Raw genomic sequence first — 19,856 nt, 5'->3', positions numbered from 1 at the left:
ACTAGCGTAACGAGCTACGAAGATGGGTTGAAATGTAGGAGTTTATTTTGACTTGACCTGGTTTCGAAGTCTAATCAATATTTGATCTTTCTTTTGTCTTTTTTGCACAAAGACTTTTGTTTGTTTAGTCTTTTCAACCCATTAACGTCACATGGCTGACATCAGGATTTTTTTTAAATATAAAAAAATATATATCTTTTGGTGCAAAATGTTCTTTTTCCAGAACATTTTTCACAATTTAATCTGCTACACTCAACCCGCAAACTGCAGGCCAAACAGTCACCATGGAATCAATGGTTCAAATCACCAATTAAGTAGCATTAAAAGTCATGTTTTCAGCCTCATACAAAGGCAGTTTTGGCCTCTCTGAATAATTTCCTTCATTATTTTATATATATATATATATATATATATATATATATATATATATATATATATGAGTGAACTTCTTTCTGACTCATACATTTGGATGTTAATAAGGCTCAGAGTTCACAGAATGGCCAATTTGACTGACACGTGTGAAGACACACACGTACAGAGTGTCTCTGTCTCCTAGGCCTCTCTGCTAATTTGGACCTGGTTTGCACCTCTCCACCACGTTTGTGTAGTTGGTGCCTTTCGGAGCATTTTAATGGCATTTATCTGGTAAATGCTACGCTGTGTGGTAGAGTTCAGCCGAGGAGTTTGTGCTTCTGTTTTGTTGAGTGAAATTCTGGCATTTTAAGCAAGATTTAGCAGGTTATGGATGCAGGTTGCTAAAGCCTCAGTCACATAGGCCTAGACACTTGTCTGCGATGCCCTTGAAACTTCTGGTCAAAAGGAAAAAAATGTGCATTCCCGACTCATTGCGAGTGTTTCTTGGAGGTTGCTGTCTGTTGCTAGGTGAACCTGGTCACGAAGATGGTACTGCATTAAAAAACCTTCTTGTGATTGCTTTTGTTGCCCATGGTTTGCATGACGCACATCGAATTTCTCTGCAGACAGTGCTAGCTAGCTGCTGAGCAATAGTGAAAACTGAAAAAGTGCAACGCAAACTGGAAATGGAGAATGTTCGTGAAACTAACACGTTTTAAAAGGTGCTACTTTCACTTTTAAGGCAAACAGTCTGTTCCCGGTTTGCCACCTCAAGGCGCTTTATATTGTAAGATAAATACCCCACAATAAAACAAGTATGCAGGTGTTGAGTTGTTTCCTAAAATATTGAATTTGCAGGTCAAGAGGAGGACTCGAGTATTCTCTCGGTTTTGGAGTCCTGCCTGGTGTTATTGTAATGATTTTGTTATTTGGGATCTCAATGCACAGAGCACAAATGAACCACTTAGCATTCATGTTTGGACAAATGCTTGTTAAAACCTAATACCTCTCCAACAGTCTCCTTGATCTGATTCATTCGTATCATATTAAAATTCCCCCTCTGGCCACTTACCTACACACACACACAATGAGCTGCATTGACTTTGCCCCTTCTCTTCTGCAATTTTAACAATTCAATGCAATCAAGTTTACACACTTCGCTTTCATGATGCCAAGTCTCCCTCCTATCTCGCTTTGGTTTACAGCTGCAGGGCATCGTTGTGATTTGCTCTTCTTAAGTATCTCTGTGGACTTTATAGTTCACGCCAAGCAATCAGCGTTGTGGTGAAATTCCAAATATTTGTGCAGTCATCCATTGGGATTTACTGTGTCTCGTATCCAGCTCAGGCTGAGTCAGTAACAGCTTTACAGATATGCAATGCAAGTTGTTCTGATGCTAAAAAAAAATTTCATAATGCATAATGAGTCCCACAGAGAGCATGAGTACACTGTGTACACAGACACACACACACAAGCATTAAACATCTGTGTTGTTGTTGTTGCTCTGATCTCCAGTGGACAAGGCTGGCGTGCTGGTGCTCGAGGTACTGGAGGTTCATGAGGAGTGCAGCATGCAGTTGGCGCACTGCGAGCACCACCAACCCCCCGGAGACGGCCACCAACACATTAACCCGGTCTCTGAGGAGAGCGCTCGTATGTTGGTGTTATTCAACAGAGAGACAGCTGCACAGCTGATTCCTGCACCCAGTGACATCATCCACATATATCCACCATGGTAAGCAGATGGTGCACGGGGCACACTTTTAAAGCTGACCCCTTTCATTATTTTCTGTTACAAAGTTATAGTTACATATTAAACATGGCTTAAGTTTCAAAAGGTCAGTGTATATAAGAATAATTCCAGTGAGCCAAAACCTTGGACTGCAGGTGGCTCCAGTTTTTTCTACTTTTAGCTCTGTGTGATGTCACTGAGAGCAGATATTCCTACTATGGTGGTATCAGTCAGAAAACGAGCATAGAGAACTCTCTTAGCTGCAGTTCAAACATGAGGGATAGCCATTCAGAAGAAAGCTGGGCCTTACCCAGAACTAAACAGTTCATTTTATTTTTTAAGATATTTATTTTTGGGTTATTTGACAGTTCAGGAGTGAAGAAGTAGACAAAAAAAGAAAATACGCAGCAAAGTGCTGCAGGTTGGACTCGAACCCAAGCTGCTACATTTCAACCTTAAGAAATATGGCCGCCTAAACAACTTGTTTTAAAAAGAAGACAAGCTGAGGCCCACTAACACACCAGAGTTCAGTATAAGATGAATAAGGTTTAATTTGAACTGTGAATAATGCAGAGTTTGTTTATTTATATTTTTTCTGGTGTTAATAGTTCTGTGCTGTGAGCAGCTGTAAGCAGCGTTTTATTTTTCCACTGCGCCACTTAAACTGATAGTGAAGATGTGCTCAATCTGTGGTTAACACATCATAGTTACTTTAACTGCTCCACAAAAAAGCACCACATTTACCAGTGGAAAGCTTTTAGTGTTTACATCAGCTGTGACTTCTCTGATGCACCTGAAGTGTGAAATATGGCTGATTTGTGACGGTACAAACAAGGAGACCGAGCTGAAACTAAACTTCAGACCACAAATATTCAGACAGAACCGACAAAGTATTAAGAGCTTAAAACTGGCAGATAGTTTACATTGGTGAAGACAAGGAAGTAAACTGGTACAGTTGCCCTTGACCAGCCCTGCTACTTAGTGTCTTTGTACAGATAGAGGCAAGGTGTGTGGGGGAAAACATGTAAGACATGTACACTTGTGAATACAAGACGATCCTATTGTGTCAAAACCAGTTTGCAGCCATTGTTATGATGTGCAAAGGTCAAAAATACAGTAAAGAGAATTAACTCTGGACCAAATTTTGAGGAAAGATTTTTTTAAAAGTACATAATCTTATGTTATTTTATGATTTAAAATAACAATGAATGGTTTTTTTAAATGTTTAATGTCCTAATTTTTTTAAACTCTTATATTATTAGGCACATGTGGTTGAATCTGGGCATGTGGTGCTGGAGGGTACTTGGTTAAATTTAGAGGTCCCATGTAAATGTCAAAAAATGCAGAGAAGAAGAAATTCCTCACACTGAGAAGCAGATGGTCAAACGACAGAAGAAAAACCTCTGTTTTATTTTTTTTTAATGGAATAATGGATGAATTATATCTGCTGTAATAGGCACATAATTAAATTTTAAGAATTAGAGCATTTTTTTCTGTTAATGTCTAAAATAACACTGGGACTGGGTGACACATTTGGGGAGTTATATCGGTCAGTGAAACCATTTTTTCCCCCATCTTTGGTTTTTCTTTCTAAATCATCTCTTGGCCGACGCTCAAAACCTACAGAGCAAAATACACTGTTGCGGGCAATTACTCAATGCACGAGTGACACAGTACATGCAGGGCAAGGAGCTCAGAAGACACTGAATAGGAGGTTTGCTGGAAGTTGCACGTCGAAAATCTTTCAAGTTGTACAACTGTGTGTTTTTAAGTGTTAAAACTTGGTGTTCTCATTTTACAATAGTAAATACTCGAGAGCCAGATGTGAAGAACAGTGCCTCACATGGGGGGATTGTTTTTGGGATTGTTTGGGAGTTGGAGCGAGGTAGCGGTTGACTCCAGCTGTTGGGGGTTTGGGTTGATCTGGAATATCCAAGCTGGCGGAAGCGCAGGGGCCTCCTCAGCGCTCTGACGTCACAAACAGCTCCAGGGAATGCTTCGCATTCCTCTTCCTGGCAGTAGTTAGGTCATTTCCAGCAAGCCGGGGAAAAAACACAGTAGGATTATTTTCTGGAGCATTTGGGAGTAGAGAGTGGAGGGAGCCAGAGGCCTGAGATTGAAAACACATGGTGGTTTGAGAGGATCTCTGGCTTTAGCACCTCTCCTTTCCTGTTTTATTCTCTTCAGCCACAACCATTTACTCCTTCAAAGCATTATTTTTGCGTGTATCTTAAAATTTTTCTGTTTATGTGTGGGGTTGACAGTTTAAATCAATCAGTATTCTGCCTGTATAAAAGCACATCATAACAGCAAGAAAAAGTGGATGTTCTCTGAGTCTAATGTTAACAGCTACAGGCCAGGCCAAAGTGGAAAAAACACAGAAATTAGATGAGCAGCCTGTCTGGTAAAATTCCTCTTATCAGTTTCCTGTGCGACACTCGAGGGGTTAACCACCCCCATAATTCCTGCAACGAGTAGTTTGACTCCTCCCACCTCCCACGCCTTGTTTTAAGTGGGCCAAGGCCCGAGCGGAAATACCTGCAGGGATTATTCACTTACAAGCTGTGACGCAAGCAGTCAGTGCCGCTCCTTAACCTGGCTACCTGTCTGATGATGACAACTGCCCACTCACCTGTTCACAATGGATCATGCTTCCTGTAAGGGTGTTGTTCATGTGAATATGAACAGCACGTTCTGCTCTGCTAAGATTAGAGTACGGCTTTTACAGATTGTTGTTGTGATCTCTTGTCAGATAACGATCGCTGAGGCTTAATCGTTGCTTGTCTTGCGCTTGTTTAGTTTAGTTTTGTTTTTTTTAAGGTTGGCAAAATTCAGCTGTGGTGGAAAAAAAAAACTAATCCCATCATCAGAGTAAACAAGGTACCGTCGCTCTAAAAATACCACACTTCAAGTTGAAAGTCCTGCATTCAGAAGTTTTATTTGTATAAAAGCACTGGCAAACATTATTTAAGGTATTCAGAACATGCAAATTTATTTAAAGTACACCAGAAATACTTACACTCACTCAAACCACACAGGAATTGGTTTAAATGCTGCTGAACGACAAAAAGAAGAAACCAGATATTCAGATAACGATACTATTGTATTGATGCATTAAAATGTAAGTATTATTTTAATAGTGTAGATCATATAACTCCTTTATTTTTGGTAACATTGCATCATGTACTATGTACTGACATTTCAAATGAATTCAGGTCAATTCAGTTTTATTTATATGGTGCCAAATCATAAAAACAGTTGCCTCAAGGTGCTTTATAATGCAAGAGAAAAACCTACAGGTTTAGAGATACAACTTCAACACTCAAGCGCTGTTCACTCCACTGTGAGCAAACAACTGGTGACGGTGGGAAGGAAGAACTCCCTTTTAACAGGAAGAGACCTCTGACACGACCAAGCTCAGGGAGGCACAGCAATCTTCTACAACTAGTTGAAGTGAGGAAAAAGGAGACCATAGGGAGATGAAGAAAAAACACAAACCACTGAAAAGAGAAGACACAATTTCATGATATGCAGTAGTGATATATTTAAAAAAAAATAGGCAGGGGATACACTGTGCGTCACAGGAAGTAAAACAGTAGCAGCATAGCTAGGGGTCCTTCAGGTTTGCAAGATACAACTCTAACTATCACAAAGGAAAGGGTTAAACTTGACCTTAAAAGTAGCATGTGTATGTTTCATGAATCCAAACTGGGAGCTGGTTCCACAGGATAGGATCCTGATAGCTATGAACTCCGTGAACCTGTCAGTCTACAGTCTGAGAGTAAAATGCTCTGTTAAGATAAAATTACAATATAAGGTCTTTAAAATATCACAGAGATTTCATGGTAGTGGTTATTTTAAGTGGAGACCACCAGAACTCTGCACAATATCTTACTCTTAATCCTACAGTTTTGATTTAGCATTAAAAGCTGTAGACTGGGGGCAATTTGTGTTCATAAAGCTAGCATAGTGTGTCTTGTGTCATAATTTTATGCCACTATGAACTCATATGCTTGTGACACAGCACCTCTGTCTTCTCAGGTGCAACAAACTGCCCTGCTGATAAGCATCTTGCTTTATTAGCCCACTGCTTGGCTGGAAAGCAGAGGAAATACTAGTCTGCACTGTCAAGTGATACTGAATCCGAACAAGTTGAGGCTGTGGTAGAAAATATCCCCTGTGCAGGGTCTCTGGCCCCAAAAAGTCTACTATCCTTTGTTTTATGATATAGAGCCACCAAGAAAGGAAAAACTTCTTTTCATATATGTGTACTTGATATACACCTGCCATTAAGAGGGTAGATTATTTTGCAGTGGATGAATCACAGATGTCTCCACCTGCACTGGTAAAAACCCATTACTGGATTTTCTCCATAGTCATTGTGTAGTTGGTAGTCTTGCATGACAAAAATGCTCCAGGGGATGGAAACAATGCCAGTAACAGTATGTACAGTCCAGCGCAATCAGGGACAACACTGTGGCAGGAACTCATACTTGTGTGGTTTAGCTTTTTTTTATTTCTTCTTTTGCTGTCAAACATGGCTCTACTTTACAGCTACAGTCTGTTTAATAAAGACATGTGGAAGTGGACAAGTGTAAAATATTAGAAACACTCATCAGTACTATACAGTAAGGACTATAAAAAAAATAAAGCCTCCAAACTGACCAGCAAATAAAGTAATTCCTGTAAATCCAGAACTCTCAAAGTCTGAACTCTTTAAGGTCACATTAGACTCCCTTTCATTAAATGTGGGTGCACATAAACCGTGTGAATCTAATAATTTGGCTCATAAATTCTTTCCCACGGTGTTTTCATTATATGTCTAAACAAATAGTCCCCCCCTCCACACTTATCTGCGTGTTTAAGTATCACCACACGTCTTGGGCGAGCTGCGACATGCACAGAGGTTCCAGTCACAGAGTGCATTTGGCCCTGACTCAGCGATAAGCCGTCATCACGGTATTATCAATGTTACATGTGGAAAAAGTCGTAATTTATACTTACCAACAACACAGTGCTATATAATTACTGTTATCCTACTTTTTTTCTTTTTTTTAAGCTGGTGCCACTCAGATGGGCCGTATTTATGTCAATGAGCCAAAGTACCAGACCTGAGGTGGTTTTTTTTGCTTTTGTTTTTTTAGGTTTTAAAGGAGTGGTTCAGCATCTCTGCCACTTACAGATGAGTGAAATCTAAGCTGATAACAGTAAAAAAATTAAAGCAAGATCAGCACGTCAGGTCACACATACACACACTTTGAGCTTGATTTTTTATCAGTTCACTCTCAGGCTTGTTGACTGTGACGACTGAAGTATTTTTCCACACATGACATCACATTTGGAAAGTATTCTCACCCGCATCCCCCAGATTGAGCACTGCGACATGTAATTACTTGGAAATTTTGTCTTTCACTAGGTAAAGTAAAAGAGGACGCATGCATCCGTTGCGTTCTTCTCTCGTCTTGGAGGAGGTTAACGTATTTGAACTTGTACTTTGTGCTGGGTGGTACGCAGCGAACAGACCTGTGGAGGTGGCTGGTACCTTATCTGAGTTTGACATTCAAAAGGTTCTCGAGCTAGCAGCCCCCACCCCTCTACATTTATGCAACAGCCTCTTCCATTTAATTCACAATCTGACTGTTTTCAAGTGTTATCAAGACAATCATAACATAAAGCTGTTTATCTTTGCCCTTCAACTTTATAGATGTGTATTTCATGCAATATTAAAATACTCAAACCCCGTGGTAACTTTTATTAAGAACCAGCATAAGAAACGCTCAAACAGCTGCTATACCAGATTTGCCTTGAATCTAAACTTGATGAACTTTACTTGTTGCAGGCAGAGCCTTTCTGTTGAGGGCTTCAGCTGTCCTATTATTCTCAACACACACTTCAGCAAGAAGGTCTTCTGTGCTTCCAAATCGGCCAATGCGTCTATTCCTAGAGGCCCAGTCTTTGCAGAAAGGCGCATGCCATATTATTTGGGAAAAACATTCGGAGTGCTGGATGCATGCAGGACCACAGAGGAGAGCAATGTGAAGCAGGTGTGTGTGTTTTATCGCCTTTACAGTCAAGTGTGTAACATTTTATTTCAATTCAAAATGTAAAGTACTTGTTGACATAAAGAGGAAGGCGTTTAGGAGATTATACAAACCGTATTATGCCTCTAAAACTCCTGTCATCGGTTTAAGAAAATGACTGCACTTTATGATTATGTGTGCAGTAGGTTTCTACTGGCTGTAAGGTTTCTGCTCAGGTTTAGTCAATATGTATAAACACAAAACACTCAGAGGCTTGCATCAATGTTTTTTATGACTTTATAATTATGAAATCAACACTGAAAGAGTGTTGTTTTTTTCCCCAGGTTTAATCATGCTCACTTTATACAGATCTCAGATATAAACAATAAATGGTCTCAGTTGGATGCGGAATCACTCTATTCTGCTGCTGTAGCAATCAGAAGTGATTGATATATGTATATGTTTGATTCACTGAGTGAGTTTTAATAGCAGTACTTTCATGAAGTTTAGTTGATCAACTAAAAAAAGAACATTTAGCTGTTTTCTCCTTTATGGAGCTAAGAAAGGCAGAAATTGTAGTTCTCTTTTACTTGTGAAGGATCATACACTACATGGACAAAAGTAACACAGGTGTATAAAGTCCATGCAGTCTGCCTTTACAAACATTGACGCTGAGTGAATTCAAGGATGATACTGTAATAGGATGCCTTTGTTACAGTGAGTCAGTTTGTGAGATTTCAAAGATATTCCACAATCAGCTGTAAGTGGTATTGTTACAGAGTGGAAGTGTTTAAAAACCACAGCAACTCAGCCAAGAAGTGCCAGACCACGTAACATTATAAAGTGAGGTTACCGAGTGCTGAGACATATAGTGTGTTTAAAACAAATTAAATAAATAAAAAAGACCCACTAGCTGCAGAGCTGCTTGACTCCTCTGACATTAACATCAGCACAAAAAACTGTGTGCCACACAGCATTTCCATTAGCCAACCTCCGCCTGTGAAATGTGTAGGTGGCCCAGTACTTTTGCCCATATAGCTTTTATAGTCTTTTTTTCATTTCTTTGTCTGAGTGTTTTAAGAACAGTGTAAACTGGCCATGTTCGTCTGTGTATTTATGTATTGTTTATGCATTTATCCTAAAAAAAAAAAGGCTTAATTATTTAAAAACACAAACAACCTTAAAGTCTAGGAGCTTATTGCACTCTCTTCCAACAAAGATGTGTCTTATATTCATACTTGAATCTATTGGTGAGTGTCATATAGGGCATTTTCTAATAATAAGACATGCCTGCATTTTTTAAATGTTAAAATGTTAAAATGTTAATGTTAAAATATCTCTAAATATCAAATAATCTACTGATTATCTTATCAGTGAATGAATTGTTTGCTTATCACTAACTTCCAGATTCAATACATGTATTGTTTTATCCAGTTAACTTTGATTTTAAGCTCAGTAAGAAATCCAGATGTTCGTTCATTCATTCATTCATATCTGAGATGTTGAGACAAGTGACAGTTGACTGTTTATGCCTACAAACTTATCAAAGTACTTATCAGCGTAATCTTCTACCAGTCAGCTAACTGATTAAATAACCTATTCAGCTCTGAGAAGTCACACTTTGGGGCGATGTGATGTTATTTTCTTGCGTTTCTCTGTTACAGGTTGCTCAGTGCAGTTTGGGGCCTTCTAGAGTTTTGACAAGATACTGCGTCTCTCTCCTGGAAGCTATCGAAGGTCTCGGCCAGGCTGGCTCTGTGGAGCAAGATGTAGAGGTGGTTGTGCAGAGAGTTTACTCCATCCCCATTGCTGAATGCTCTCCTGTGTCCATCCTCAAACCAAGACTTCCCCTCAGGTCCTCTACAGCTCCTCCTGCAGAGAAAGGCAAAACAAGGTATTGTTGGGCGAGCTCATAATTGGGATCCCAGGGAGGCCTTTTGGTTTGTCACATGAAGCCAGAAACAGCTGGGAAAAATGAATCGTATTTTATCTGCTGTGAGAGCTCTGCCCCAATTGAGATCTTTTTGTTCAGATTTCATGCTAGTTTCTTTGCTCTCGGGCTTTGCATGCTTCTCCTCGGTGGCACGATGTGTCTCAGCGGTCGAGCTATTGTTCACAGCACAGCAGGCCCCACAAAGTGCTCACGCTGTCTCCAGCCATATGGCATTGCTTGACAAAGGACACAAACATTTCTAATTGAATCCAGCCCCTCTGTGAATGGTTCTGGCCAATTCTCAGGAAAGACAGCATGATGTTTTCAGAATCTCGTGCACCAGCAAGTCTGAGTTGAATTGTTGCCCGTTCGCACTCCTCTGGGTGGAGCAGCTTTGTAGCAGTTTTTTTTTCTTACCTTAATAAGGGGAAACCAAAGTGTTTTTCCTTCACATGTTAAAACATAATTCCTCTTGGTACTGCAGAAAATGTATGGTCATAAACAAATGAGGCAGATTTGTTTTTCCTTCATTTAATCAGCAAATAATTTAAGAATCTTTTTATTCATTTGTTTTGTTTTTTTTAAGACAAAACATTAACTGTTACACCGTGTGTCGCCTGTCAGTCATTTATCTGCAGTCTTCAGAATCTCCTTATGGACTCTGCTGTTTCGGTAAAATAGCCTAGTATCCTCTAGCATTCATTGACCAAAAGAGTTGCACAGTATAACTATGTTTGCCATGTTTCGCCCTTGGGAGGCGTTCAAGCAACAACCTGATCAGATACCTGCACCACTTTTTCTGGCTTTTTTTCACCAGAAAGATGCAGGGATTCCTCTCCCGACTGGGGATTTTTCACCAGGAAATCTATGTCCTATTATGTTGGAACCACTGCACCCAAGAAATGTTTGGTCGATGCTGCCCACGACTGTTGTGATGGGCCTCATTAGTATCATTGACTCCTCTTGTCCTGTATATTTCAGGCTCCTCTTTAAACACAGTTTTTAAATTGATCAGTGACAGAATAACAATCATGGCCTTAATAATAAGGGATCATAATTATAGCATCAATTTTAGGACTCACATATGTCAGCAAATTCCTGGACCAAATATCACATTGGACGTGAGGCAATCTACAAATCACTAGAAAAACTTAAGCTCCGCCCCACAAAAAAATAACCCCAACAAAGAATTGGTACCCAGGATGCAAAAAGTTCCAGCATTTTATTTGTTTCTAAGTCATCGGTACACCACCACATAGTAAATAACCCATAATGCACATGCACATGCACAAGCGTCAATTCCGGCAAAGATGTTGGCAAATTGTGCGTGTTATGCCGTAGGCTCTATAACGATTCCTCCCTGTCTAAATCAGGCCTGAGTCTGAATGTGATCCCTTTAGTCACAAGCTCATGGCTGTGGGTAAGAGTAAGCCTCTGGATAGACTTTCTTTCATCACAATGACAGACTAGTACAACTGTAATCCAGCTGCCAAGCTCCAGGTCCTGTCTGCCCTCAGTGATAAATAAGACTGTGAGCCCTAAAACGAACAGAAAAATAAATAAATAATGCACCTAATTGGCTCAGGTGAGGAATTTCTTCTCCCTTGTAATTCACTCCCATCCTACCTGAAAATGCATATAGCTGTCCTTACTTTTTTTTTTTTTTTTTTTCGTAGGTATGTCATTTACAGTTCATTTCTAAATCATTGTGAAACTGTTTCTCTGGCAGATATTTGCTATTTTTAGTCATTGTAATACTACAGAAGGGCTGTATGTGGATCGTAAGGGCCCAGAACTTAGTTTGTTCACATGTCTTTGTATTTCCACTTCTGAGTTGTTATGTGGTCTGTGAAAACGATGGGAAACTGACAACCGTGTGGTCTTCTACTGTGAAGTGTATTTGAAAGGCGGTTTGCCCTCCTGGGCTCTGCAGAGTCACCCACCTATGACATTGTAGACAACTGTTTTGCTGCTAATAACCAGTTAGTTACACTTTGCAAAAAATCGAACAGATTTTTACATTCAGAGACTCGCTCAGTTTTGGGGGGTTTTCACACTCTTAATATCTGACTACAAATATTTCACAATAAAAGCCACCTAACTAGACTGCTTTTAATTTGAAAAGGCTGTATTGAGTTTGAACTGTAATATACCAAGGGCACTTGTTGATGAAGTTCCAGCTTTGTGTTCTTGTGTTCAATGTAATAATTAGCCTTTTCTAACCCTAATCAAATAGTTTGATTGTCTAAACTCAGTCAAAGAAAGAATTTTGAAGAAAAAAAAAAGCAACTGAAGTGTTAAAGTAATTCCAAAGAAAGTATAAAAACGATGTGTGGGAAGTGAGCTGCGGTCTCTGGTATGAGAGGAGTAATTACTTACGTCACCCCGACTAGGCTCCAAAAATATGGGCATATTTTGTCCTTTTAGACCTGGAACAGCATCACTTTGTGTAGCTGAATGATTAGCTATGACACCAACAATAAAATAGTAAATGAAGAAAGGAAGAAGTCAAGTTCCAGGAACATAAAATCTGATTACTTTTTGTAAGTATTTCATCGTCTGCCTTGAGGCTTTTTACATGTTTATGATCCTCTGACAGTATGGATCATGTTTCCGTAGACTGAGTCATTGGCTCATTAAAGTTTATTTGCTGTAAACAGGATACTTGTCCACTAAGGATGGAAAGTAGCTTTTCTTTCCCGTTTGATTCTGATTACCGTAATGCACCAAATTGTTCGCTTCCACTTTGCTGAGCATCACCATTAAGTCATGTGAGCGAGGTACAGGTCTCTCCTTCAGCCATGACCAAGTGGTAGCCGCTCAGTCTCACGTCTACTAGCGTTTCTTTGTAGATGTGTTTGAAGCCACCCATAAAATAAAATAAAAATCCTTCAAGCTTTGTTTTTGTTTCCAACAATGCCTGAGGTAAATATTTGTCTCCTCAGTTACCAAATGTCCTACTTTGTATGTAGCGCTGCATACGAGTGCGGCAGCAAATGACGCAGATGAGCGCGCCGAGACTGAGCCAAAACAGTGAAGTTGCAATGAAATGAAACATGCTCGAATGCTCAGTAGAGCTGTGGTTTACTACCAGGGATGAGTAATGAATCTGTGGATTTGCCACACATAAAATGCAGGTTTGTTTCCACTGCAGATACAAGAAAATCTGTTTTTTGTTGTTTCATACATGCTAAATTATCAAAAATCCTCCAGTCTTACTGAAATGACTTGTTCGTGTGGTCTTGTAGTAGTTAACAAATCAGTAAGTGCTACATTTGAAGCAAATCCAGTAAGTATGACCTTCAGTTTCCTTGGCCTTCCCCAGGCATGTTGTTTTTGTCCTTTTGCTGAGTAATAAAAGCAGCGGTTTCTCCAAGCAGAGGGACCCGAGGGCAGGGGAGGAGACCCCCGGTCAGCTGACAGGCTACATGAGCTGTGGTTGTAACATGACACTCCTGCCATGCTGCTTCTGTGGCTGGTAAACAAATGAGCTGCCCTCTGACCGGAAACACTCTTACCCTTTCCTCAGTTTCTCTCTGGCTCGACCAGATTCAGCAGCCTCGGGTTTATAGTGAAAGGATGAAGGTGGGGCTGAGGTTAGCAGTCGATCACGAGGGTTCAAGTTTAGAATATCAGGATGACTCAGCCGCCTTTATTGTGACAGATGTGAAGATGGTACACAAAGTTTATTTTGTTTCCCAGCCGTTCCTGAATTTAATTTATTGTTATTATTACTATAATTTTTACTATTTATTCATTTATTTATTTTTGATAACATGGGCAAGCTTTGCATCACTTTGATCACTTGTATGTCTTTTTATGAGAGGCTTTGCTTTGCATTGCTGCTCAGAAGTAACATCATGTGCTACAATCTGTTGCTTGTGTTATTTTTTTCAGAATACATGGCTGCTTTGCGGAGAGCGGTGTAGTTTACTTCGCAGCCCACTGGGCTCATTCTGTGTAAACACGAGGACAGTTTGTACCTCTCATGTTGTGTCCCTGGCCTCTATGACTCACTCGCCTGGTCAGCGCTCTTATTTGATCCTTTTGTTGTTTAGCCACTGTGTTAAAACACGAGGGAGACGGGCCAGTATGATATTTATGCCTGAAGAAGATGTTAAGTTCCCGTAAATTTGGGATGGAATAAACAAGGAGATTAACTGTTTGCAGGAAGTGGAGAGAGACTGGTTGTTTTTTCTTTTTCTTTTTTTCCTTCTTTTTTTCTTCGTTGAGCAGGAACACAATGTGCTGCAGGGATCCTGTTACAAACGTGTTTATCACTCTGCCTGCAGTGATTGGTGGACAGCACATAGGAAGGAATCCCGCCTGTCCGCCCCCCGCCAATGAGGCCTCTCTGCTGTATTCTTAATGTGTGGGACTTTAACTTGGTGTTTTTCCAAGTAATGTGAATGTGCGCTGGCTTCCATGCATTCGCAGTGTGCCTGAAAGAGTTCATATGTGTGTAAGCACAGACCCAGTGGATCGCACTTCCTGGAAGAAAACCTGAGTTGCTGAGAATTCTGTGATCGCTCACAAAAACAAATTCCTGAAAATGGCCTGTAACTAAAACTGGCCAGTCACTGAGGATATTTTTTCTTCTTCTTTTTTTTTTGTGGGAGTGAGGAAGTAGGTCTTTGAACAGCTAAAAGGGCTGACAGAGGGGGGAGGTAGTTGTTTATGACAAGCCAGCACCACAACAAGTCCCGTCACCCTTTTCTCTCCAGTCTGTCAGGTGTCCTATCAAGTTTCATGCTTCAGGACTGAACATGCTCTACGAAAAGTAAAAGTGTATTTACACCAAGCAAGACTCTACCAGCTGTATTTATATTTTAGGAAAGGTCAGATGTTGATTTGTTGACAATGTCTGGCTTGTTTTGATAAAATGCAGCTTTTTTAATCACCCACGCTTTGTGCTGTTGGTAACTGTGGTTTTAAATGATTAATTTCTTTCTTTTTTTAAATGAAAATACTAAAAACTTTGTGCTATAGACCTCCAAAACTATTAGTGAGTGCATAAGAATCACAACAAGCTGTGATTAGCATTTCTAATGTCTAATGTTCTATTGAGTGTTTATCAGTAGCAAATATGCTGTAATAAATACTCAATAGAACATTAGAAATGTGTATTAATGAACTAAAAGATTTTCAATGTGAACTTTATTTACTCCTGGTTTAGAAAAACTGCAATTTATGTCCTTTAAGAAAATAATTGTTTGGATCAGTGAAATATGAACACCTCCAGCAGGAAACACCAGGCTTGGTCAGGTGTGGACAAACAGAAAAGCATTGTTACTTTTGCACTTGTTCATGGGATTTGTCAACCAACAAACAAACATGCAAAAAATACAGCCAGCCTGTTTTCTCGAGATATTAAAAACGTTTAAAGTTGAGCCAGTTGTATTACTAACATATCTAAATGATACAATCAAGCAAACCATTTAATAGTTATTAGAGAGCGAATTCCCAAGTGCTAATGATATGTTTAACAGTCAAGTTTTTGTTTTGTCATAAAAAATACTTCATCCTGTATTTAAGCAAATGACTGATAAGTCGTCCCTTTATCTAAAATACCTCGCAGTTTGTGGTTTCACATACTTGAGTGAGAAGTTTGCTGCTTTGCTCTGTTTTCTATGACTCTGATTCGAGGTTTAGTTATTAGTTGATCAAAATACACAATATGTTAGGGGCATACGAGGCCACCTACACATTACACCTACAGGAGCTGCTTTGCCATGGAAACCCATGCCACAAAGCCCCTAGTGCGAAGTTTATGCTGATGTTATTGAGTCAGCAATAACTTTTACCTCCTTTATCACATGTTGACCGACTTCTGTTAGTCAGCACTGGAGAGCCTTCTGCCCTACTGCTGTATGGTGTGGTTCACCGAGAGGACCTGCAACAGGTGGTGAGGAAGGCAGAAAGTGTTATCAGTGGAACTCTACACTCCTTTGGTAATAGTCACACTAGGCCACTGCGAGGGAAAGCCATTTGTATCCTAATGGATCACACCCACTAAAGACATCACCTACTCTTCCCGTCGCCCTCTGGGACCAGATTCTGAACAATGAAGTCCAAAACCAACAAAGTAACAGTTTTTTTTCCCATTAGCAGTAAGAAGCATAGCCCCTTTTCCTCTCTGATGGTGTTTTCTAACCTATAGTTCATTTTCTTTGGTTAGTTCTTTTTTCCCCGTGGTTTGGTTTGTTTTCACACAGAGAAAAATCCAAGCGAACCAAAATGTGTTTCTACAAACTACATGAGAATGTTCAGTCCACTTATTGGCCAGATGTGTCTGGGGTGGGAGCATCAAAAGTAAATACAGCAAGAAGGTGCTGTGTTCTGGGCTACTGGAGAATTTACCTTTATTTTACTGCTAGCTGCTTGCCCGTACAGACCTTGCCACATTTATAGTACCTTGCCGCATCCTGGAATATAAAGCATAGTTGTCTACGGGAAGGTTATTCGGTCAAACTTGCAACCAATTGGTAGTTGATTTGGATAGAGGTCGGGTCCTGTTCACATCATAATCGAATCACTCCGGAGTTCATTTGGAACCACATCAAGACCACTTCCTCCAAAGTTGTTTCGGTGCAGTTGTTTTGGTCTGTACCAGAGTACAATTACTGCACTGTGTTCAATCTGCACAAACAAAGTGCATCAAGGGTATGATTTAAACTGACTGAACACCAGAGGTGTGAAAACACCCGAAGACTGGTGTAAGATCTGGACGTTCAGTTTTAAACATGCTACCCTCAGATCTTGCAGTGTCACATCCAACTACACCCCAAAGGGTCATAGTATCATTGCGCATGTCAGAGGTGAAGTTGCTCAGTAGGACAATGGAGTGACCGGAGATTGGGAAGGTATAGGTCTACAGAACGGGTGGCCCCTGTGACCCGACCACCAGACACTCTCGTGCACGCCTCTGTCCTGGGCCTGGCTCCTGGATTGGGCAAGGTACCACGATCCATTGTTTTATTTCTTTTAACTCCATAAAAATCACCTTGCCCGCCTATTAACTTAAAACAAATAGGCATTTGGAGATCCTACCAGGTTGACCCCAGCAACATACCTCATAGGATTACTAGGGCACATAAAATGCTTCGCTATAGTGGGGATTCATGTGGGAGTCTGTTCTATTTTATGCACTTTGTAACTTTGCTCTGTGACTTTCTGTGGTGTAACACTTTGTGGCTGACTTGCCTAAATGCTTCCACTTCAGAATTTGAAAAGGTGCAAATGGTTGCACTTTACAGTAATATCAGTTCTAGCTGAGGGTGGAGTATCTTGGAGGGAAGAAATATCACAAACAGACTTGCTGCAATGGCAGCATCCTATTGCAGAACTACACTCAAATTTAGAGAGCTCTTTAAAACTATCAATTTTTCTACAAATGTTTGTAAAGGCAGACTGCATGGCTACGAGCTGGATTTGATATACCGGTGGCAATAGGACTGAAAACAAGGTTCAGACGAGGTGTGGCTATATATTAAAAAACCCCAAAAGAACTGGTTAATCAAGTTATAGTGTTAGTAGGAGTCCATGCTTCCTCCAGCTGTAGTCAATATAGATATAGATATAAATGTGTTTTTAAACATTACTGTGTTTTGGAAGAATTTTAAAGTTTTGTCTTTGACTTGCTGGCTGTTCCTTTCTCTGATAAACATCATGTATAAAATGAGCAGGGGTTCATTTACTGTGCTATACAGGCTGAACTTCTGCACTCATGTTTACAGCTTTGTAAGCGGGGAAAAAAAACCCAGAGAGGGCAGCATTTGTCTCGGTCTGGTGTGTCAAAAATAACTTGTTAATTTAACAAAGTGTTGTATATGTCTGATTTGGGATTTTAGATTAAGCAAACAACTGAAAATAATCTTGGTTAAATCTTTGGCTTATACCACCGAGAGTCATGTCTGGAATGATATTTAGATATCTATTTCCAGGTCCTTCAAAACAAATACAGACAGAACCCAAGTATAGCAACAGAAAACATTCGTAGGCCCAATCAGTCGGTTAAAAACAGTCTCAAAACTTTCCTCTGTCTGTTGTATGCACATGCATCCACATGCATTATGGACAGTCCTCCCTTTTCCCTTGTTTTTCTTCCTCCTCCTCCTCCTTCTCTTCTACTTCTCTGGCCGTTGCTTGTCTAACCAGGGGATATAAACTCTGCTGTTTACTCTCAGGGCTTGTACAGGGCTGTGTCTGGGCTTGACTGGGAGAGATAGTGGAGCCTGTAGCAGTTCAAGCTCTTCGCTCAATGGGAGCAGCAGAGTGCAGGCATACACAGCAGTTCACTGCCTCATAACTTTGTATGCCAAAGGTCTTCTGTGTCAGCGGCAACCTGTCAAACCAGCCACCAGCATTAACAGTCATAAATCTCAGGACTAATCCTGAACTACATGGGTGTAAATAAAAATTTTATTTCATTTAAAGGGGAATAAGAAAATATGTTACACTAATATTTTCAACACAAACACTTGTGCTAAACCATTTATTTCGACATTATTTATTGATCAGTTAATTTGCATTTACAATCAACCCATGTAACAAGCCAGTAGTTGCTGCTGAGTTTGATTAAAGTAATCCTGTTGTTACAGAATAACAAACCCTGACAAGTATTTGGTGGAAAATGCTTGTAATTATCTGCTTCTTTTGAAAAATCCATCTATATAACGTGTAAACATACATTCAAAGGATATTGCGTGAAGTTTTGAGGTACAAAATAGCAACGCTGTTTAAGTGGGTTCTGGTTTTGTGTGTACTGTTCACCTTTTCAAAGACACATCTTAAATATATCTGGAGTTTGGAAGGTGGTGAATGGTGTCCCAAAAAAACACACCGACATGCTGTGGAAAGCAGTTTAAATAAACTGCTTCTAGCATATATATCATGGCCATATAGTCTGTCTATAAATATTTCGGTCTGTTCACGCTAAATGCAAATGAACTAAACTATGGTTACATTTAAAAGTCTGCAGAGACGCAAATTCATGCCAGTTATGTGTGATAAAATTTGTCAACTAGGCAGAAAAATTTGCTTCATGCTGGTCCCGAAGGCCTGTCAGTGATTCTCTTGATATCAACAACAATTAGAACTGGAGGACAAACCTAATGTAGGCATCTGTGGCCAGCTAGAGGTGAACGACTGAACCTTACGTTAATGCAGAGAGTCCTGAAAGAAAAGTGACTTCTTAGGAGGTCCTGAAAAAATACCGTCATTTGATTCAAGCTGTCAGGTGTACTTCACTTCATCCTCTCAGAGGGTGTTATGACAAATATTTATAGTTTTCTATAAATCTCTGACCACTGACAAGAGTCAAATGCACTTATCCTCCTTATACCACATTGTTTATGTATCTATTACAATACGTATCCAGTTTCAAATGAAAAAGTGAGGTCAACATTTAAGAAATAAGCCCTGTAAGCCCTAAAGCTTAGGCTCCAGACTGCTCTGTTTTTTCTCCTCTTGGCCAAGTCACCTAGATCAGACATCACCTAAATGTTCACCTCAGGGACACAACTCTGTTACCACTCCCCTACAGTTCAAACCTTCTGTCTGTGGTGGTCAACCAATCAGAAGAAAGCAGGCTTAAGGGGAGAGAAGCAAGAACGGCTTGTTTAAGATAGAAAATGAACCTTAGATTTCTTTTTACTCTATTCAGTCAAAGAAGGAGTCTGAAATAAGCATAGCACTTACGAGGAAGGAAATGTATTAGGCATGTCTATTAAATACGTATCTTCAAGGTTATAGAAGGAGATTCACAACTTAAAAAAAAAAAAAAGTGATTTACTTAATATGTTAATAGTTAATCACT

At 39.9% G+C, this 19,856-nt stretch overlaps 1 protein-coding gene across 3 annotated transcripts in view; it reads left to right on the top strand.

The window, feature by feature from the left end:
• spidr (scaffold protein involved in DNA repair) overlaps positions 1-19,856 on the top strand; it is a 43,144-nt gene that overhangs the window by 9,743 nt on the left and 13,545 nt on the right. For all 3 annotated transcript variants that reach the window (XM_026150497.1, XM_026150498.1, XM_026150499.1), the window contains exons 8-10: positions 1,870-2,089; positions 7,926-8,130; positions 9,771-10,000. In XM_026150497.1, the coding sequence (XP_026006282.1) occupies positions 1,870-2,089; positions 7,926-8,130; positions 9,771-10,000 (655 nt within the window). The remainder of the gene's footprint in view (positions 1-1,869; positions 2,090-7,925; positions 8,131-9,770; positions 10,001-19,856) is intronic.

The sequence above is a fragment of the Astatotilapia calliptera genome, chromosome 18 (assembly GCF_900246225.1).
Source record: "Astatotilapia calliptera chromosome 18, fAstCal1.2, whole genome shotgun sequence".
NCBI classification, from domain to species: domain Eukaryota; kingdom Metazoa; phylum Chordata; class Actinopteri; order Cichliformes; family Cichlidae; genus Astatotilapia; species Astatotilapia calliptera.
Note: the sequence above shows the minus strand (reverse complement) of the source record. Positions and strands in the feature narration are given on the sequence as shown.